The sequence below is a fragment of the Paroedura picta genome, chromosome 9 (genome assembly GCF_049243985.1).
Source record: "Paroedura picta isolate Pp20150507F chromosome 9, Ppicta_v3.0, whole genome shotgun sequence".
Lineage (NCBI taxonomy): Eukaryota > Metazoa > Chordata > Lepidosauria > Squamata > Gekkonidae > Paroedura > Paroedura picta.
The window spans coordinates 20,981,142-21,003,193 of NC_135377.1; the positions used below are offsets into that span (position 1 = coordinate 20,981,142).

At 43.0% G+C, this 22,052-nt stretch overlaps 1 protein-coding gene across 1 annotated transcript in view; it reads left to right on the top strand.

Annotated features, from left to right (window-relative positions):
* The window catches only part of STK3 (serine/threonine kinase 3), a 126,739-nt gene extending 104,951 nt beyond the window's left edge, over nucleotides 1-21,788 (top strand). The window contains exon 11 of the mRNA XM_077351822.1: nucleotides 17,708-21,788. Within this exon, the coding sequence (XP_077207937.1) occupies nucleotides 17,708-17,866 (159 nt within the window). The 3' untranslated portion in view covers nucleotides 17,867-21,788. The remainder of the gene's footprint in view (nucleotides 1-17,707) is intronic.
* Nucleotides 21,789-22,052: the final 264 nt, after the last annotated feature.

Consider the following 22,052-nt stretch of genomic DNA (forward strand, 5'->3'; position numbering starts at 1 on the left):
GGTATAAGTATTTAAGAGGATTGCCCAATCTGTCTGCATAACCCTTATCCCTATTTGGTTACATATTTCATATTATTATATATGCTTCCTGGGTCCTATATGATAAAACTGGTTGATAGCATTTTAAAAGCAATTAACTAATAGCATTGCCAGCCAATCTTCTCTATTTACTCGGTTTTAACATATTTACTAAACTCTTTACTACACTAGACAATGGTTTTATTTTTCCTTCTCTCATGGATATGTCCTCCTCCTTTATAGCATATGGCTTTTTTGTTGCATTCTGCTTGCATGCCTTCTTTCCTGCATTCACACCTTTAAAAAGTATTCAAAGTATTTTTGTGAATCTTATCAGTGTTTACTTAAATATGTCAAAATATTAATGTGCTGCGAGAATTTGTTAAAAAAAACCCAAACTCACCATGCATTAGGGCATGATAACAAGAGTTTGGAATTTTTTCATGTCCGTGTGTTTATCCTTTCATGTAAGGATATAAAATAGATTGGCAAGAATATATACAGGTGGTACTGTGAGGGACCCCACACAGTCTTCATACATACGTGGTGGAATTGTATGAGGGCAGTGATATACTGGAAGTTGGGAGTTATAATGTTTTCAAAGGACTTGCCTCTAAAGAAGAGTATCTGAGGCCAAAGCTCAGAGGAACCAGGTTGGCCATGGGGGCTCATTACAATAAGAAAGCTTCTTCAGTTATGTGAGGAACAAACATAAGGTAAAAGAGCCAGTATGGCCACTATTGGGTGAAAATGGAGAAATTCTGACACAGGGCAAGGAAAAAGCAGGAAGGTGATTGACTGACAACTGGAAGAGTTCTGGAGGGGCGGGCGTATGATCTTAACGCCTGGAGGAAATCAACGCCAGTTCAGAGACTTCAGGCAGGACACGTGTGCTGCAAAAGAAGGGGAAGGACTAAGTTCTCATGGGGTCGAGTAAGGTGATGGGGTGAATAGCTTTGGGAGTCAGCTTCAAACTGAAATATAGAAAGCATAAGAAGGATTTTTAGTGATGCATGCACATATTTTTGTTTTTTGCCTTTATGTATGCATTTTACAATTTTACAGTATGCTTTAATGTTTGGTTTGTAATTGCTAGTGGTCCTGATAAAGAAAGAATTAAAAGACGGAGTCAGCTTGGTCTAGTGGTTAGGAGTGTGGACTTCTAATCTGGTGGGCCTGGTTTGATTCTGTGGTTCCCCACACGCAACCAGTTGCATGACCTTGGGATCGGCACAGCACTGATAAAGCTGTTCTCACCAAGCAACAATATCAGGGCTTTCTCAGCCTCACCTCCCTCACAGGGTGTCTGTTGTGGGGAGAGGAAAGGGAAGGTGATTGTAAGCCACTTTGAGACTCCTTCTGTTAGAGAAAAGTGGCATTTAAGAACCAACTCTTCTTTTTTGCCTCGTTTTTTCTTAACATGAAGAACAGGTTTATTTAGTGATGGTAGTAGGTAAGGTATCTGGGCTACTGGTTGACATGGATAGGGAGATTGTTGAGTAGCACCTGGCTGCGCTGGCTGAGTATGAATTTGTGGGCTGGATGGTGTACACCCAATAGTGTTCAACAAACTTTCCTACATTCTGCAGGGAGTTGGATTAGATGACTCAGGAGATCCCTTCCAACTCTATGATTCCAACTTCCTAGAGAGCTTTCAAGAACTCTTGGAAGATGGGAGATGTACCACAAGACTGGAGGGGATGTTATTGCAGTTTCAAAAAAGAGAGGAAGGATGATCCAGGGAACTGCAGGCCAGCCAGTTCGACCTCTGTCCCGGGGAAGATGCTGAAGTAGATTTTAATAGGGTCAGCCAGCAGGCATCTGGAGGACGATGATGTTAAGTCACCATGGATTTGTTTTCGACAGTTCCTGCCAAACCAACCTTATTTCCTTCTTCGATCAAATAAGCTTACTGGCACCACCAGTGGTGTTTAGCTGGATTTCAGTAAAGCTTTTGATGGGGTTCCCAGCAAACGCGGGCAGGGGCTCATGGGAATTGTAGACCATGGACATCTGGAGGACCACAGGTTGACTACCCCTGCCCTATGATGTTTGAGTGGGTAAATTGGAGGACTGCAGACTGGACTCCAGGATCGTTAGGTGAATTGGGAAACTGGTTGGAGAAAGGCATTCAAAGAATAGTTATCAATGGTGTTTCATCTGACTAAAGGGAGATAACCAGTGGGGTGTCATAGAACTTAGTTCTGTGCCTGGTACTTTTTGTTATTTAAAAAAAATGATCTGGATGAGGCAGTGGAAGGACTATTCATTAAATTTTCAGATGACACCAATTTAGTGGGAATAGTGAACATACCTGAAGATAGAGATCTGAACACACTGGAAAAGTGGGCAAATGTTAATAAGATTTAGTACAGCAAATACAGTGTTCTACATCTGGCTAACAAAAATGAGAAGCACGCATACTAAAGGAGCACACTTTGTGTGCAGTGCCTGTGAACAAGAGCTTGACTTGGGGGCATGGGTTATGAGCAGCCTGTGAAATGTAATGGCAAAAGGTGAACGTGGTCTTCAACTATATCAGCAGAGGCATAGCATCCAAAACACAAGATGTCATAGTCCCACTATACATGACGTTGGTCAGGCTGCACCTGGAGCATTGTGTACATTTCTGGAGGCCTGACTTCAAAAATCATGCGGAGAAGATGAAGGGGGAAGATGAAGGGGGTGCTGAAGAGCGTGATGAAGTTCATCAGAGGCCGGGAGACCAAGCCTTATGAGAAAAGGCTAAGAGACTTGGGAATGTTCAGTCTGGAGAAGAGGAGGTTAAGACATGCTTGCTCTTTAAGTATTTCAAAGACTGTTACTTAGAGGAGGGCAGGGAGCTGTTCCCGTTAACAGTGGAGGATAGGACTTGCAATGATGGGTTTAAATTCTGTTTTGAGAGGTGCTAGCTGGATATTAGGAAACTTTTAAAAACACTCAGAGTAGTTCAGCAGTGGAATCAGCTACCTAAGGAAGTGGTGAGCTCCCCCTCACTGGCAGGCTTCAGCTTTAGGCGGATCCTGCATTGAGTAGGGGTTGGCCTAGATGCCCTGTATGACCCCTCCCAACCCTATAATTCCATGAAATACCAACAAAGATCCTTTTAAGACAAGATTAAAGACTGTTATGTTTCTAAGGCATAACACTTTTGTGTAACCCGCCACGAGACCACGGAGAATGGTGGGATATAAATCAAAGCAATAAATAGATTTTTAAAAAGAGATGTATAGGACAGTTATGAAGTATGGCAAGAAGTTTGTTGCATGGAACAGACAAAGGGGAATAAGCAAACTATGCCAGTTTTCAGTTACTTCTAAGAGGCAAGATATGATTTGTGGAGAAAGAGAGAAAATATGATAAGACATTTATCTTCTTTGGATTTTTCTTTGTTCATTTCAATATATGTACAGCTTGAAAATTAAAATAACAATATAAAGAAGTACAGGGGGAAAATTACATATCTTTGAATAATTCTGGACTATTTGTAGTTGGCTGAGACCTGTTTTGTTTTTCTCTTGCCGTTCTTTTAAAAAAATCTATTTAAAAAAAAAAGTAATAATTCAATTTTTTTTGTTCTCATATATTTGAATTGTTCTGGTACTGATCCTTAAACATAAAAATGCTATATGTTTTTATTGATATGGTTGTACGTTAATTCTGTTTCTGTCTTATTTCTGTCTGCCTTGTATTTATTTTATTTCCAGGGAGATTAATGCATTAAAGGTGTTTTGCTGGTAGGTAGGGATGTAATATTAGATTGCCTTGCATGTCTTGCATGTGTGAGCATGTTTGCCTATATATAAAAATATTTATTTTTAAATCCAGCTGCAGGGTGTTTGCTTAAAGGTCAGTGGAAAGGTGAACAGCGGAGATGAAATGATACCACTTCGTGTTTACATTGATTATACAGTGCAGTAGTGGGGCAACCTGGAAAAATCATTCGGATTTCCTCATAACTTCCGAAGTCATTTGTTGTTGCTTTCGGCTGGAGGGGAGAGAACCGTGCAGAACTGGCAGCGCTGTAACAATTCCTCTTCTGTGTTTCCGAGTGCCTTTGTGTCACAACAGCAGCAATATTATTGAAGGTCGAGTCATCACACTGTCCAGCTTCATAGGAAATTGTTAAAGATTCTTACAAAGAATCTGATTCTTACCCTGGTTCTTTTAAGCCATTTTCTCGGGCATCGTTATGGTCTCTTCAGGAACGGTTGACTAGATCCTAATCTGCTCTGATGCAAGCAAGCTTCAGGATCATGCCAAGCGATTTCCTGTTAGTGTCCTTTAGGTCAGGGGTAGTCAACCTGTGGTCCTTCAGATGTTCATTGACTACAATCCCCATGAATTGTAGTCCATGACCATCTGGAGGACACAGGTTGACTACCCCTGCTTTAGGTGGTGTGGAAAGGGCAGTCCAATTGCAGTCAACGTACAGGGTTAGCCAGGCAAGAGACCTCAGAGGTGATTTGCCATTGCTTGCCTCTTTCTAGCTACCCCAAACTTCCTTGGTTCTCTCTCATCCAAATACTAACCAGGGCCGACCCTGCTTAGTTTCTGAGATTGGATGAGATTGGGCTGGCCTGAGCCATCCGGGTCAGGGCGGTGTCCTTTTAGAACAGAGGTAGTCAAACTGTGGCCCTCCAGATGTCCATGGACTACAATTCCCAGGAGCACCTGCCAGCGAATGATGCTCTTTCAAGCAGGCTTTGTGCTTCTAGCTCTGGGAGATCCAGTTGTCTTATTTTCAGTGTGAAATGGGTGGAGTCACGCCAGTGGTTGAAGAATTCATCTAGCAAAGGGACCAATAAGGGAGACTGAGAATGTGGTGCATTTGAGGAAAAGTTATGTATGAGCTGGAACATCTTGAAGCCTCATTTCCAGGCACCTCAGAGATTTGCGGGAGAAGTTTTACAATGTACGTGGGTCTTTCCGAAGCGCACCCAATAAATCCCTTTGCTTGCTGGCTGCATACCTTCTGCACCTACCCTGATCCATGGTTGTAGTTCTAGTGCAAATGCATAAAAACAGCCTTGGAACATTACAACATTTTCCAGGCAGTGGCTCCCTCCCACCATGTCTGCAAGCAGAAGAGATTTGGATCCTGTGGCTCTCTTCCACAATGACAACTTTCTGTCCTATTTTCCTCCAACAAGAGAAAGACTTCCTCCAACAAAACTGCCTTTAATCCCTTGATGGAAGCCTTAGCAAAAGGGGAATCATAGGAGCCAGCCCTTGGAGTGAACTCAACTTCATCTTTCCTCTCCTCATTATGCATCGAAATTCACATCCAAACCAAGATCTGAAACAACTGCTGTTTCTATTAGTATCTGAAAATCAATAATAGGATGTGCCAGGGCCAGTTATGGGCCTTTGAATCTCTAAGCCAAGTAGAAGAAGAGCCTTCCACGTCTTTAAAAACAGCATTAATAGAGTAGGTTGCAGAAGAAATAGATGCTAGGGAACAAGCTCTCTGGTGAGATGATGGGAAATAAGACTTAACCAAGATAGACTGTTAGCTGGGGTGAGTAAGCTGTTCTGTTTACAATGGCATTCAAGAGGAGATGATAGTACATAGTATTCTGCCAAAGACCCTGTTCACATAGCAGTCTTTGTTTGTATTCTTCAATTTGTGCATTTCAGTTTTGATTTGTTTGCTTTCTTCCTCATCTCCAGTGACACCGGCTACATGATTTGTTCTTGTGCCATCTCCTGTACTGGGGATGACGGGTGAGGAAGGAATTTGCTTGTCTGTTGGTTTGCATGGGATTTAACAGATCTAGCCATGCAGTTACAGAAGTCCCATGCGGCAGGCATTCTCTGCCATGACATTTTGTCTCTGACTGCTTGGGTGGTGCCAGTGTTTCTGAACGAGGACTTGAGTTCAGAAACAAGTACAAGCATGTGGAAGCACTCTGTGCTTTGCCTCATTTTACAAGTGTCGATTCCTCCAGCACGAACACATACACATGTGTGTGTGTGTGTGTGTGTGTGTGTGTATGTATGTATGTATGTATATATATATATATATATATATATATATACACACACACACACACACACACACACACACACACACACACACACACACACACACAGTAGCCAAAACTCAGGTGCCATCAGGAGGTCCACCAGTGGGGTTGAACTCCAAAAATCCTCCCATTGTTGTTCCCCAAGCACCAAGCATCACTGATCCAGGCAGAGTGTTCCATCTATACCTTGGGGCTAATAGCCACTGATGGACCTGTGCTCAATATGTTCATCCAATGCCTTCTTGAAGCTGTCAGTACCGCTACACTATGCAGGGGTCCCCTCTTCAGGCTCCACCCCCAAAATCTCTGGGTACTTCCCAACCCGGAGCTTGCAACCCTAAGCCTAGGGAGAATAGGGACCTCCCTGGAGTACAGTGCCGTAGAGCAGGGGTAGTCAACGTGTGGTCCTCCAGTTGTCCATGGACTACAATTCCCATGAGCCCCTGCCAGCATTTGCTGGCAGGGGCTCATGGGAATTGTAGTCCATGGACATCTGGAGGACCACACATTGACTACCCCTGCCGTAGAGTCCACCCTCCAAAGCAGCCATTCTCTCCAGAACTGAACTCCTGTTGTTTGGAGATCAGTTATAATTCCAGATGATCTCCAGGTCCCACCTGGAGAATGGCATCCCTAAATCACAGATATATCTGGAGGCCAGTGGTGAATAAAAGCTGCTGTCTGTATGAGCAAAGACTCTATAAATCTTCAGTATTATATTCCTGGGCTAATACCTAGCAATTCTACAAGGTCTTGGAACTCAGCCCTGTCCCCTTTGGCAAAGAATGGCTAGTATGCCATTCTTTGCATTTTTCAATTTGTTCCTGTGCAAAGTTCTGCTGCGAAGTCCACCCCCCCCTTTTCACTGTTGTGGATCACATGCTTCATATCCAGGTACAGATGCCTCTTGTTTCTATAGCAACCATAAATATCATGTCCTACTATTATTTTCAGACTGGTGAATGATGCAGTGTGGATGAGTAAGCTGTGCACATATTGGAATTTATCCATAAAGCCCTTTATACCTACTCCCCCCCCCCCTTAGAGCATGTTCCCATTGTTCTGGATTACTTGAGAGCCCCCCCTTCCCCTCCCTTTGCAGAAACAATATTTGGCACAAATGCCTTTTGAAAAGGGAAATGGTGCTCGTATATAGCTGTTTTGTTTTTGTTCTACCTAGGACATGTTCTGTCAGTGTGGAAATACCCTAAGCCTTAGGGTCAGATCTTTCCAGCATTTTAAACAGGCTGTTGAAATCTTTGTGTACGTGGGGCGGTGGCACAATTCAGATCACCGTATGGAGAGAAGGGGTTTCACCCTTCCGCTATTGCACCTGTCAAAATGGGTGTCCTGTTTACGATGGTATTGTTAACCATTTGGAAGAAGAGGCAAGGAATGTATTTGATTGATGGAAGTCCCTGTTAAGAGAACTTGCATTTTTTTTGTCCGTGGATCTTTGAGGATTTTCCATTACAGTACTCTTCAGATTAGTTACCTTTTTTCAGGTACTTGGAATCTGATTATAGCTGCAACGGTAATTCTTAATTTGGAACCAGAACTCTTTTTAGTTTTGTTTGATATCCAAAGGGTACGGCGGTCCTAGTTACATAAAAGATAGATTTGAGCCCCCAGCCCCCCGATCTGTGAAGAAATATGAGTTGGCTACAGAATCCCTGTGAGGGATAAAATGGCAACTGCAACATTGGGAGAAAGGGGCAAACTTGGATTTTATTAGGTGTTAGCAAGTCACATGTGATATAGCAGAAAGAGTGTTGGACAGGGTTTGACTCCCCGCTCTTTATCTTCTCTTGTTTGTGCACATCAGTTTGGTAACATCCATTTATTTTATGTTTGGGTTGGCACAGAATATGAACAGTAGCTTCCTAGTGAGTCAGATGGTTGATCCCTCTAGCTAGCTCAATACTATTGAGTCAAATTAGCCTTGGATCTCAGGCACAGAAGGTTTTTTCCCAACTCTCCTGTCAACCAGTCTGGTAAACGGAGATGCCAGGAATCAAAACTTGGGTCTCTTACATTGTGCTGTCAGGGGAGGTCCTATAGCAAGAAGCAATCAATGGTCTATAGCAGGAGTCGTCAACCTGTGGTCCTCCAGATGTTCATGGACTACAATTCCCATGAGCCCCTGCCAGCATTTTCTGGCAGGGGCTCATGGGAATGGTAGTCCATGAACATCTGTAGGACTACAGGTTGACTACCCCTGGTCTATAGGAGGCCAGACCCATGCTGTAACTGGCTGGGGCTGATTAAACTTCACCATTGGTGGTGCCAGAGTAAGCAATAGATGTACTTGGTTTTGAGTGCCAGAATACTTTGTATCAGTCTATCACTGAATGTCACATCAAATGTGTAGGAAGGACATTGACATATTACTGTTATTTCTGTCAGCACATAACTTCGATCCACTAGGTTACTCCAGGCTAACCTGATCTTGTCAGATCTTGGAAGCTTAGCATGGTCAGCTCCGGTTAGTACTTGGATGGGAGAACACCTGGGAAGTCCAAGGTTGCTCTGAATGTCTCTTGCCTTAAAAATCCTACACATCACCATAGCTCAGCTGTGACTTGACAGTACTTTCAACTGCCACCAACTTAGATCCACTTCAGATGGGGGGGGGGGCATGTAAAATTCTTCTGCTCCTCCATTTAAACGAGACCCAGAAGAGGTGAGCGAGAAAGTAAAGTTCGCACTGCTTCACCCGTTGAGTTGAAAACTATACCCTGAGTTTTTGTATTCTTCTGATTTTAAGTTTTTGTTTAGAACTAGAACCTAAACACACAAACACACACACTTGTGAAATGGATAATTCTTGGAACCGGTATGCAATTAAATGACGGGGCCAAAATAGCACGGGGACAGAATAGAAGTGTGTAACTCTTTTTAGGATCCCACTGTTATTTCCTCCCACCCCAGTTTCTTAAAAATTCAACACAAGTCAAGTGGCAGTTTTAAAAAGTTTTTGCTTAAGCAGAATTCTACCCCTTCTAAGTCTGTATAATGCTGTTAAGGATGACTGTGTGGGAGACTCCACTACAAATCAGGAGGTCCTGATTCAGATGCTGTCTTCGTTGTGAACTCACACAGGCCCATGACCTCCTTCTCTCTCTCATACATGCATGTGCACACCCTCCACCATCTTAGTATGAGAGATATTAATACTTAAGGATTAAAAGGCAACATATATGGAGTGCTTTGAATATTGTACAATGCTATAAAGATAGATATAGAGCCTTGCTTCTGTAGATCACTTAAATTCTAGAATGGAAACTGCACTGTAATTTATACTTCATTATAATCCAAACTTGGTATTTTACTCTACTTAGTATTCATGCTGAGTACATAGCTCCTTTCCACTGGAAGGATGTGGAAAGAACCAAATGTGCAACATTAAAATGTGATTTTGAGCATGACAGCTTCCTGTAGTGCCACCACAGAACCTTGCGTTGATTTAACTTCCAGATTAATGTGCTCCATTTACTAGTAAAAAGATTTTGATTGTACCTACTTGTTCAACTAATTCATCTAAGTCCTTGATGGCAACCCCCCCCCCCCCCGGCTTGATTCAGGATTTCAGTTTTGTTTGGTGAAGGTGAATTGGATGCAGAGCCAAGTTCGTGTAAACATCTCCCTGAGCAGTCAAAACACGTAAGGAAGGATGCTAGGTACAAAGAACTGTGATTAGCTCAAGGTCACCCATCTGGCTGCATATGGAGACTTGGGGAATCAAAACTGGATCTCCAGATTAGAGTCTGCCGTTCTTAACCACGACACCATGCTGGAGAGGGTCACCACCTCATTTCTTCATTAAAAGATGGAAGAAATTAGTTGTCTAGGCCAGGGATAGTCAACCTGTGGTCCTCCAGATGTTCATGGTCTACAAATGCTGGCAGGGGCTCATGGGAATTGTAGTCCATGAACATCTGGAGGACCACAGGTTGACTACCCCTGGTCTAGGCCATGGCCACAGCAGTGCGGGGACAGCTTACTTTCTCAGGATTGGGGCTGCAGTTTCTAACATTTCTCTATTCCCTACGCTCAGTAGGTCTTTAGACTGCTTTGCTTCGAAAAAGCTAATAGATCCAGGTCTGGTTTCACATTTATTTCATCTCAGCCCCAGTTGACGGCTGTCGTGTAGAAAGTCCTCAGCAGGGTAAGACTAAATGTCGTCTTGCGACCTCAGATAAAGACCCAGCTGGCTGCCATTTCCCTTGATTCTTGATTCAAACTCAGCATTGAATGAAACAAGCTTCTTGATGGACTAAACTCCATAAAAGAAAACCAATATTCTCCTTACAAGCAGCAAAGGAATGACCTAGAATGGGAGTGAAAGAAAAGGGTGTCTGTTACTTGAATCTATTAACAACTCAAAACAATCCGAGGCATGCACTAGTTAAATCTTAGAAAGTGCTACAGGCAACCCACCATTACAATTGCCATAGAAAATTATTGTTAGTCGTTACGTTGATCGTTCACATTGTAGGAATTACTAGCAGATGGGAAAGTAGATGACTCAGAACTACAGTATTAGCAATCCAATTTTTTTTTGTTAAATCCAAGACCTCTGATAAGACCTGTAGCATCTGTGAGATTCATTTAAGCAGTTGCTAGGAAGAACATGTTTTTGAAGTAAACAAAACATGGTGTGCGCCAGTTTGTGAACCATAAAAACCCAACTGGTAACAGTTAGGACCTACAAAGGTTGAATGTCTGTATTGTTGTTAAAATTATATTACTTTTATTGTGCACAATTTTAAAAAAACAACAACTATAGGAATTAAAAACATATATCCAGCCCATAGGCTATTGCAAACCAGTATGCTATGCACTATGCGAACCAGTAGACTGACACATTTTGGCCCTTATAAGGCCATCTTCAAAGGTCTTCACCAGTTCTTGACACATATACAAATGTACAGCAGCCAATAAAAGCTCCAAAGTAAGAGCTGTAAAGTATCAGAGTCACTTAATGAAAGATGTCCAGTTTTCAGTCATTAGTTCTCTTCCAAAGGCTGCCCAAAGTTTTCAAGGGTGTGTTTTCTTATTACTGCATGTATTGCAATGACTTCACTCACTGTTACCAGTTGGGTTTTTATGGTTCCAGTTCTATTCCACCACCCCTTTGGTTTTTGTCTGCACCAGTTTGTATCTGAGTCAATGCCTGTTTGGTTTAAAAAATTGAACATTACTGTTCTGGAAATGTTACCTGTCGCTCCAATCCAATAACAGTAGCCCCTCTGGAATGAAAATATATCTTGTTAATGAATATTTTAGATACAGACTGGTGCATCTGTGCATCCCTACAACTGCTAAAAACTAGGAGGTGGGCAAATTACTAGGAGGTCTGAACATGCTTGAATGTGGTAACCAACTGGCATGGCTTAGTGAAGGAGATAAAGGGTTGGATCCCGTGGATCCATCCTCCTCCTGTTCAAAGAGAAGTCCTTGGCACAAAAGGCGATTAGTGCTCTGCTTGCAGTAGAGGAAAGTGCCCATACTAGATGAATGGGTCCCTAAGCTCCAACCTACATGGACTCCAATTTCTGCACCGGAGGCTTCATGCCAGACTGGAGGCTGGAGTTTGAGTCAGAGCAGGTTGCTCCACCTCTTCCTGCCCCAGATGTGTGCTCCTGCATGGGAACCAGGGCAGCGAAGTTCCCAGTGCAGAAACGGTCACAGTATACCTTCCATTCGGGTACTGTGCTCTGAAATGAATTGCAGTACTTGTTATGTAACGGGGAACTATGTTCTGGCGTTGATTGCGGCAATTTTGCTTTTCTGATGGTTTTTGAGAGCAAAAGAGGTGGTTGCTCATAGCTTAGTACACGCTGCATACTGCCACAGGTTTAATCCCTGGTATTTCCTATTAACAGTGTTTAAAGAGCAGAGCTGGGAGTGACTTTCATGAGTTCTGGGGAGCCCCTCTGGCCAGTCAAAATAATTGTTTCCCGGAGAAGTAAACCCAAGCCCTGACCCAAGCTTTCTTCCCTATTGTTGTCAATAAGAGGGGGGCTGCATACTGGGCAAACCTTCCAAAGTTTGGCTTAAAGTAGTCCTAGATGTTTGTCCCTGTTTACAAACTCCCAAAGCGGTATTTTTTCCCCCTCTCTTTCCCTTTCTTTTGTCTGTTTCAGTTAAAAAGTCAATTTTGTCCGAGCAAAGAATGATAATTTCCCTTTTGCTGACTCGCTTAGCAGAGCAGTTCTTTAGTTTGGAGCAGCTATGCTGATTGCCCCCGTGTTTGTGTTGGAGGTGGGGATGGTTCCTTAGATTTCTTGCTTTGATTGATGCACACCTGCCTGTATCAAAATTGCTTCAGCTTCCTATACGACAAGCTAGCCACATCTAATCAAGTAGTCTGTTACTTTGTAGGCTTTCTTCCTATGATTGAAGCAAATGTATAACACAACCAGATGTTTAGGGGGAGGAAGGGAGGGAGGAAGAGTTTCCTTGAGAAATTTCCATGCCTTGTGGAATAAGGGCTGACACATGGTGTGGAATTATTGCTGAGAGGTGGATCCCAGATGCCTCAAAATGTTGGTTGCTTTGGAGAACAGCCCTGAGCAGGTCTGCTCAGAAGTAAGACCCACGGTATTCAGTGTGTCTTATTTTGAGGAAATTGTGTTAAAGACATTAGTCTTTGTTAGCAGCTATTGACATTTGTTTTCGAAATATCAAAAATGTCCTGTTCCGATCAATTTCATTTCTGTAAGAGGGGGAACATAGGTAAGATAGAGTACATATCCCTACTGGCGTAGCACATGTTTGGCATGCAGAAAGTCTCAGGTTCATCTCTGGCATTTGAACCTTGACCTGGGATTAATCTTGGTTTATTCATGTCTAATCAAACTTAACTAACAGCCAGAATTAAAGGTTAAGGTTAAGGTGCAAGCACTGAGTCATGTCTGACCCTTGGGGTTACGCCCTCTAGCATTTTCATGGCAGACTCAATATGGGGTGGTTTGCCATTCCCTTCCCCAGTCATTACCATTTTACCCCCCAGCAAGCTGGGTACTCATTTTACCGACCTCAGAAGGATGGAAGGCTAACCTTGAACCGGCTGCTGGGACTGAACTCCCAGCCTCATGGTCAGAGCTTCAGACAGCATGTCAGCTGCCTTACCACTCTGCGCCACAAGAGGCTCTAGAGAGCCATTAAAGTAGCCCTCATCTTCGAGAACCAGCACAAAAGAAGGATTGGATTCAGAAATTTTGATTCCTATTTTTACCCTTGCTGCCTTTCCACGCTGCACCACAAGAGGCTCTAGAAGGGTATAACTCTGCTTAAGATGGCAGGAATGATCCTGTGGAGTGGAAAAGGAGCTGCAGTTACTGTTTCCCCAAGAATGTAGATGTCCATCCAAGAATATTTCAACTGCTGATCATTCTGTCTCAGCATGTTTTCAAGAACTTGGGGAAATGTATGCTCCTTAAACAAGGAGGAAAGGAGGTTTTCATGAGCAAGTACACTTTCCAGCGCAATAATTTGGGAATTCTTTGACTATCAGAGGATGAGCTTCTTCCTAGCGCTGCTCTTTGAAGTGTAGCATTTTAACTGGCATTTTACAATCTGCTCTTGGTGGCGGAATTCCATGTTTAATTTCAAAATCGATTGCTGCTGTTAACAAAACAGATTCCCCGTGTATGGCACACTGTGGCACTTTGCACCCAAATGCTGGCTTCTGTTGTGTTGTAATTCTGCCCACCTATTTGGCAAGTTGCGTGCTACAAGTTTCCCTCCCCCTTCCCTGGTTGTTCCAAACAGGAGCGTGACTCATTTCCACAATCTCGTGCTTTTCCAGCTCTCAGCTCCATTGAAAATGTGTTTCGCTACCATGAGAAGTTACTATTTCAAGTACAGTAGGCATGATTCTACTGGGTTAAATTCTGGAGGGAATGCTTTATCATATGCAGAAGAGATGACATTGTTGCCCGTGATTCTGCAGGAGCTTCCGGCTTTTTGCGGGGCCTGCAAAACGGAGCTCTTCCACCAGGTCTATGGTTGAGGCTGGTGTGAAGAGAAGATCTGTGCCCCCCCCCAAAGGTTGAGTAAGGAGGGAAGGTATTACACCATGTTCTATCAGTGGTGGCCAGCTGTTTCCCCCCGGTCCCCAGCAGGGGTAGGTGGAGGGTTGGTCTACCGTCATGTTCTTGCTGGATTGTATTTCTGCCATAAGTCGGCTTTGCCGAGAGTGGCGGGCAATAGATTCAAATTGATAATGATGATGCCTCTGCTGCTTTTATGAAAAGCAAAGGGAAGCAGTAGAAAAAAAGACCATGAGTGATATAGTCAGGTTGTTAAGATAAACGAGGAATGGTTTGTGGGTTTCAGTTCACAGAATGGGTTTTACCCAGAAAAATAGTAATATCTGCCTTGGAGGCTTTGAAAAGGGGCACTAAAGCATATGTCAGAATTTGTTTTTCTTCTCTTTTACCTCGTTTAAAATGGCCTTCAAGAAACGACCTTGAAAGATAGGTCTACGTTTCAGTGGGAGAGCCATGGCACCGTAAGGCTAATAACATTTATTCCAGCAGGAGCTTTCATGAATCAGAGGTCACTTCTTGAGCTGCCACGAAGAGGAAATCATATTAGAGCGAAGGTTACAAGAGAGAGGCTTGGTGGGAATCCCATCATCAGTTTCTCAGGTGTGAGTCTCAGTAAAAGGAACTGGAATACGTGAGGTTAGTTGATTTTCTCATGCAGGAACCAACGCATTTGTCCAGTGCAGCTAGTGGCAGGACATGGCTGGCACATGCTAAATGGGGTCATGTGCAGATAAATGAGCCCAGGAAGATGTGATTATGTCCTGAACTTGATGTGTAGTCCTGGGAAACGTTACAAGAGAAGATATCTCCTTGGCTGAGACTGGAAGGGATAACACCAAGCACTTATGTCTGATTCAGGACTGTATCTCTGTAAGTTGCTGTGTTGTCAATTTGTTCTTAAAAAGTCATTTAAACTTTTGGTTTGGTTTCCCACACCCTTCGCACCAGAAGGCATTCGTTCTCTTCCCTATTACCAAAGTGCTTGTTTGCCCTGCGAGATCCTCAGTAACAAATTCCATTGTTTCAATTGATACTTTATAAAAACATTACTTTTTTTCGCCCCTTCCAGAATTTTTTCTCCCGATATAACAGCGTCATTAAAAGCCCAATATATGTTTTCAATTTTGTAGACACAGGATATTTTTGGACTACAGGGTACTTTCGTAAGGAAATTGTTTTTAATCTGATGAAGCAATGGAATATGCATTGCCAGCGAGTTTACTTCAACAGGAAACAGGATTTCTTTCTCTTTAATCCTTCCCGAGTAATGATGATGATAGAAATAATCAAATCAATAGCCTTTGCCTGCCCTTTCCTACTTGTTCTGTGGGGTTTATGGATGTTTAGCTTTTAACTTAATTAATAGCAAAAGGGAACTGGAATGAAAGTGCCAAAAACTTTCCAATGAAATGCTGGTTTCTTTCTTTCTTTCTTTCTTTCTTTCTTTCTTTCTTTCTTTCTTTCTTTCTTTCTTTCTTTCTTTCTTTCTTTCTTTCTTTCTTTCTTTCTTCCTTCCTTCCTTCCTTCCTTCCTTCCTTCCTTCCTTCCTTCCTTCCTTCCTTCCTTCCTTCCTTCCTTCCTTCCTTTCCATGCACAAATCTTGTTTGTAGAGATGGTTTTGTACATGCCATTGGCTCATAGATGATGTAGATTCCTGGATGGCTTGTAATTTATGGACTGCTTGTTCTGATCCATTATTTCAGATGGGTGCGTTCAGGTGCAGAGCATTCTAGCAATGTCCCATTGAAGCAATTGCATATTTAGGGCAATCTTCTGCCAAGCAGCTAATAAGCAAATGGGCTGTTTTCGGGGAGGGTGGCAAGTTTAGAAGTGCAGAAGTGAAAGAACACTTTAAAATGCAAGTGAGAGTTTAAAATCTAGGAAGAAGTGGGAGGATAAATTAAATTATATAAGGTAACGTATCCTCCCAGCTTGGTGTAGTAGTTAGGAGCGCTGACTTGTAATCTGGCGAGCCGGGTTTGATTCCCCACTCCTTCTCTATGCAAATGACAATCAGAAGAAAGGTCAGAAATAACATTTTAGTTCCAGAGGTCAGGTTCAGTTCATAGAAAAACACAGTGCCCTCACAGACTCAATTTTGACTCACAAGTAAGTAGACGTGGATATCATGGTTTCTGTATGTATGGTGTTGTTTTTTGCCAATATTAGAATGTCTGGGAATTGTTCTGCGAAGTCAGATATGCTGTATGTTTTCCTCACAAGGTTATGATTTAGAATTTAATCTCCTTGAATGACTTTGTTTTATCTGAAACAGGCTAATTTTTACCACCAGTAGAACACACACACACATACACACACATACACACACACACACACACACACACACACACCAGCTGCTCTGACAAGGCTGTGAAGGCATACGGCCTCAGGGCAGTCTAATAAATATGAACCTCATTGTTTTTGTTTTCAGTTCCAAAACAGGATTATTTCCTGCAAATACAGGTGGGAGAGCATCACCTGCAGTGCCTCCACTTGCTGGCAAGAATCCAGACTCAGCCATTCACAGCATGCAAATAAGCCCTTTTGTAAATAGCCTTCATTGTTATTAATGTTCATATAGCTCCTGATCAATTAATCAAATGCCTTCTTTTTTTTTTCTCCTTCTCTCTCATTTTCTGCAAAAGTATGTTAATGTACCGCTTATAGCAGTGGAAATTTGACTTCAGCCTTCTTTTCTTTCCCTGAATTCAGTCTGTTGTTTCAGGTGGTGGACCGTTTATGCACTGGAGGTTTCATGCCAGGCTGCAGGCTGGAGTTTTAGTCGTGGCAGGTTGCCCCACCTCTTCTTACACCGACATGGGGGAGCATTTGGCCTGGTGCACCTCATCCACCCCTAATTTGTGTTCCTGCATGGGAGCTGGGGCAGTGAAGTTCCCAGTGCATAAATGGTCATGTTGAGCATCCAGGGCAACTTGTCTTGAGGAGATGGGGTGGTACCCCAATGAGTGACCTGGGGTTTCTGTCTATGGGAGCCCTTTTGAGGCCTTGTTTGCAGATTTCAAAGCTGTTTGTTACCCTCTGAGTGGCAGGGCCAGTGATTGGGTTAGACGTTGACAAGGAGGGTAAGAAGAACTAACTTAGAGAGAAACGGGTGGCATCAGTTCCACACGAGGTCTCATAGGAAGGTGGGCAGTTCTTGTCTTTGTACACATGACCACACGAGGCTGACCTGCGAGTGGCATTGTCTTTACAGCCTAGCCCAAAGCATACTTTCCTGACCCAAGTAATAGGTCCTAGGTTGTGGGGTGGACACAAAAATCTCAATCACTCATGGAGCTTAGTAGTCCAGGTTAGCCTCTGCAAGTTCAAGGAACTCTTGGTTCATTGTTCAGATTAATCTTATATAGATTATATGCCTTGCTCCCTTGACCTGGGTCCATGTGCTGATGAGGGTCATTGCTTTTGTGTGATTTCCGGAGTTTGGCACGAGCAGTCTCAATACGTCACAGAGCAAGCCTTTCAAATGCATTGCCTGTGCATTTTTCCATGTTGTGTATGAGATATTCCGTCACCAGTGCTGCGCTTCTGGTGGAGTGATGTTGCATTAAAGGACTCTTCTGTTTCTCCCTGTCTGGACAGCTGAAAAATCTCAGTTTGGAAGAGCTGCAGATGAGGCTAAAAGCTTTGGATCCTATGATGGAACGAGAAATCGAAGAACTTCGCCAGAGATACACGGCTAAGAGGCAGCCAATTCTGGATGCCATGGATGCAAAGAAACGAAGACAGCAGAACTTCTGAGAGCATTACTTCTGGAATAAAGGTTATCAGTAGTCGATAAGGACACTGGCAAAACTGTACATACATCTGAATTTGAAACGCAGTAGTCTTCACAACAGCGAAAGCACCAGAAGAGAGCACATTGAAAATTCTGCCGTCTGAATGAAAAACCTGTTCATGTTTTAATACTACAGAAGTTTCACATTCCATTTCCAGATCCCTTTTCTGCTAAGATACAGAGATGCTGGCTTTTGTACAAGGAGGAGGAGGAGGAGGATTTGGTTCCCAGTAATACTTAAAGCTGTCTCCAAATTGCTGAATACTACAGGGCCTTAAGTTGCAATATATGATTGTTCCCATTGAAAACCCTATTTATTATATATGCTTAGGTGATCTTATTTATTTTTTTGTGCTTCTGCCTTTTAACTACAAATAAGGCCTGAAGATACCAGGGGTGGGTAGAATCAGCAGTGGGGTAAGTAAAAAAAAATGTTTGTGCATGGTCACACTCTAATCAGAACTTGCTGCTTTATTCAGTCCTGACTCTGGTAAAGCAGGGGTAGTCAACCTGTGGTCCTCCAGATATCCAGGGACTATAATTCCCATGAGCCCCTGCCAGCAAATGCTGGCAGGGGCTCATGGGAATTGTAGTCCATGAACATCTGGAGGACCACAGGTTGACTACCCCTGCAGTAAAGGATTTGGGGCTCTGTTTGTCTTGTCAGCACAAGCTTGTGCCTCATTAGAGTTTTAATAAGAGCTGTACTTCATTGGCGACTTAGTAATGTATTAGCTATGATGCAAAAAGACTTGCCTGTGGACAGGGGGCACAAATGCACTGGAAAATTCTGCTGAGCCTATCTACGGAAATGGGTGGGAACACCTCTTTCTTCAACAGCTTGCGTTTATACCTGCAGGCTGGCATAGGAGAAGTTCCTGCAGGGCTTTTATACTGTCGCTTCAACTCCTGCCAGACAACACCTTATAAAATAAGAGACAAGTGCCTCTCCAGCTCTCTTTCTGCCCCACTACCATGTCAAGCAGGAAAAACAGTCCCCATCATCCTTGTTGGTTTGCCTTTTTTCTCTGCAGCTGCCTTTCACTTGTATTTAGTCTCAGCATCCCACTTGGCTCTGCAATAAAAGGATTTCTTAACATTTCTTGGTCAGTTGACCTGGCTTGTTGCTGGTTTTTTTTTTTTTTTTTTTTTTAGCCCAACTTCCTGATTGGTCCTCCTCCCCTATTAACTGATCCACTGGCCACAAACCTCCACAGTGTCTCCCCTCCTCCCTTCCAGGTTCTTCGTCAGCAGCTCTTCCTGCCAAATGCCAAACTCTCCTAATGAATAATTTCACAGGTGTGTGCTGCTGCAAACAAAAGCTGGGGAAATAGTTCTATGTAAGTGTCTTAATTACCCTGCAGTATTGTGACCACTGAATAGAAATGCTTGATCGATGGTATCCTGGAATTATGAAGCGCATGAAATTGCTCTTCAAGGCTAATCCGGCATACCTTCCAAAGTACCTTCCATATGGCTGCGGAAGAAATCTAAAAGGTATATGTGTGCTGGCCAGGTGGCCACATCTTCAACAGTGTTCAAGTGATACTGGAGAATTCAAGGTGCCTACGATCATTCAACACCCCGTCCTTTCCATGGTAACGGGTCCCGCCCCCACAGGTCCTGCGTCTGTTGTTCAAGGCTCTCTTTCCAGCTATGGCCACAGGGGATTTTCTCTAGTATGTTGCCATACTTCCCTCCCCAGCACTTGGTAGGTGAAAAGGGTTGCACCTCTGTCTGCGTATCAAGCTGTGTACATTCGGCAGTGTGATCCATCTTTGGAAAAATTTCCCGATAGCATTCAAAGGTGACGGCTGAGCAAGCTTCTCTCGCCTCCTCTGCTGACCACCGGTTAATATAGTCTCCCCCCCCCCCCCGCCAAAATGCTTGAGGTCAGTGGCAATGACTTGTAGACAGCAAGGGCTTTAATGAGTCGCTATTTTTTGCGTTGGATTCTTCTGCATATCATCAAACATTCCATCCTTCTAAATACCTACTGCAGCTCTCTTGTTCTGAGCACTCCAGCCTTGAGAGGCCATGTGGCATTTTCTGAAAAGCCTTAAACAATCAAGAGAAATGGTCGGCCTCAAAGGACCATTCCTTTGTGTTTTGCCTGAATAGGAGCTTGCCTAAATAGCTGTGTGCACACTAGATGTGTGACACAATCGCAAGCGGAACACTGTCTATTTTTGTAGATAACTCGCTGAAAGCTGTTAGACCCTCACGTTGCTCTTCTGAAAGGGGTGGAGAAAATAGGTCCCCCACCCCCCATTTTCCTGATCCAGTACTTTTATTTCCAGATATGCCATTACCTCTCTTCACACCAGAGTTGTCGCGATGTAGTGTGAAACTATAACTCAGGGGGTAGTTAAACGGCGGCCCTCCAGATGTCCATGGACTACAATTCCCAAGAGCCCCTGCCAGCGAGTGCTGGCAGGGGATTATGAGAATTATAGTCCATGGACATCTGGAGGGCCACCATTTGACTACCCCTGCTACTGGTCCTCAGTACTAAATCAGCCTTTTGAGATTTTTGTGCCACTTAAAGCTCTATTGTGAGTTATGATATGGCTTATAGAACCTTCCTAAAGATAAACTTATTACAATCTACAGTGCAAAAAGAATCCTACAGATGGTCTCATTGGTGGTATGCACCTGCCCCTCCCCCACACACGCACACATCGACCTTATTTTGTTGAAACACAAACAAGAGATGATCGCCACAAAAAGCCACTACCGGCAGAGTTGAGGGTTTACCTCTACAGCAAGAGAGTTCCTTGTTACAGCTCCAAGTTCTGTGCAGAGGCTGTGCCGGATTTAGGAGCTTTGACCCTTGGGGTACTAGTTGTGGTCTTACCTGTCCTAAAGCAGCCCTAATTGTCATTGCTGCGTTGGTTCAGGAGGCACAGCCAGGCATCTGCTCGGATGCCACAGGAGGCCTGGGATTCCATCAACTCCGCCCCTTACGTTGCTGTGTAGAGCCTTAATCCTGCAATGGCACTTTAATATCCAAGAGTGGCTTCTTCCGGACAACACCAAAGTCTCAATAAGACCTTCTAACACGCACACTGATTTCTAAGCCACGTAATTTTCTGTTCCGTAAAAAACTAACCAAAAAAAAAAATCTGCCGTGGCCATCGGCCTTGTTATTCCCTGGCGTGCCTTATGTATGACTGACTTGGATCAATCACACGTTCTCTGACATTCTTTCTTGGTGCAGCTTTGTGACTCGTCACAAGCCGGAATGAGTCACAGCAAAGGACCAGTGGTCAGCCTGAAACATTTGGGAAGCATCATTCTTGTTTAGCTACCGAGTGTCACAAAAATCTTTGTATCCCGAAAAAAGGTTCAACTCCAACTGGCCTGGATTTTAAAAGTTTATTATGTACAGGAATACTGAGACAAATTAACTGTAGGAGTGGTGCGTAAAACTATAATGATGTGATAATCATTACTATAAATACCGGCTGATACACAATGACACATCTTGGGAACCAAGTGCAGTAATCTTAAAATACTCACGATGATGATTAAATCAGAAAGCAAGTTGTTTACTAGTAACGAAATTTAGGGACAGAAATTTACAGGCAATTAGTCTTTTTATTATTCTTGGATATTTATTTATATTTACTGAAACGTATGCTGTTTGTGTCCATAACCACTTTTTATCTCCACTGAAAGACGTGCATCTTTTGTAAAGTATTTATTTTACTAAAAACTTGCAATAAAGCCAGTGGAGCTGATTATTAACTATTGTGAAATTTTAACCCAAGTTGATTTATGGTTGGTTCCTGTCCTGTATATAAATGTTTTAAGTATAATTTCCAAAAACTCCGAAAATAATTGTTTGTTACCAAGCATTTTGAATAAAAGTTATTTTCTGTCTGTGTTTGTGGCATGTCTCTTAATGAATGCACCAATTTCCCATTCACTTGCAAGATTAAATACACATTTGTGGAAGAAAAAGGACTAATGAAATAAGATTTATTCCATAAATATGTCTTAGTTTAGACTGACACAATAACCTGCTCACCTTCTCTTTGTACCCAAAGATTATTTGCTTTGAGATTAGGACTTGCCCTGCATTGTCCTGTAGACCAGGGATACTCAACCTGTGGTCCCCCAGATATCCATGTACTAGAATTCCCA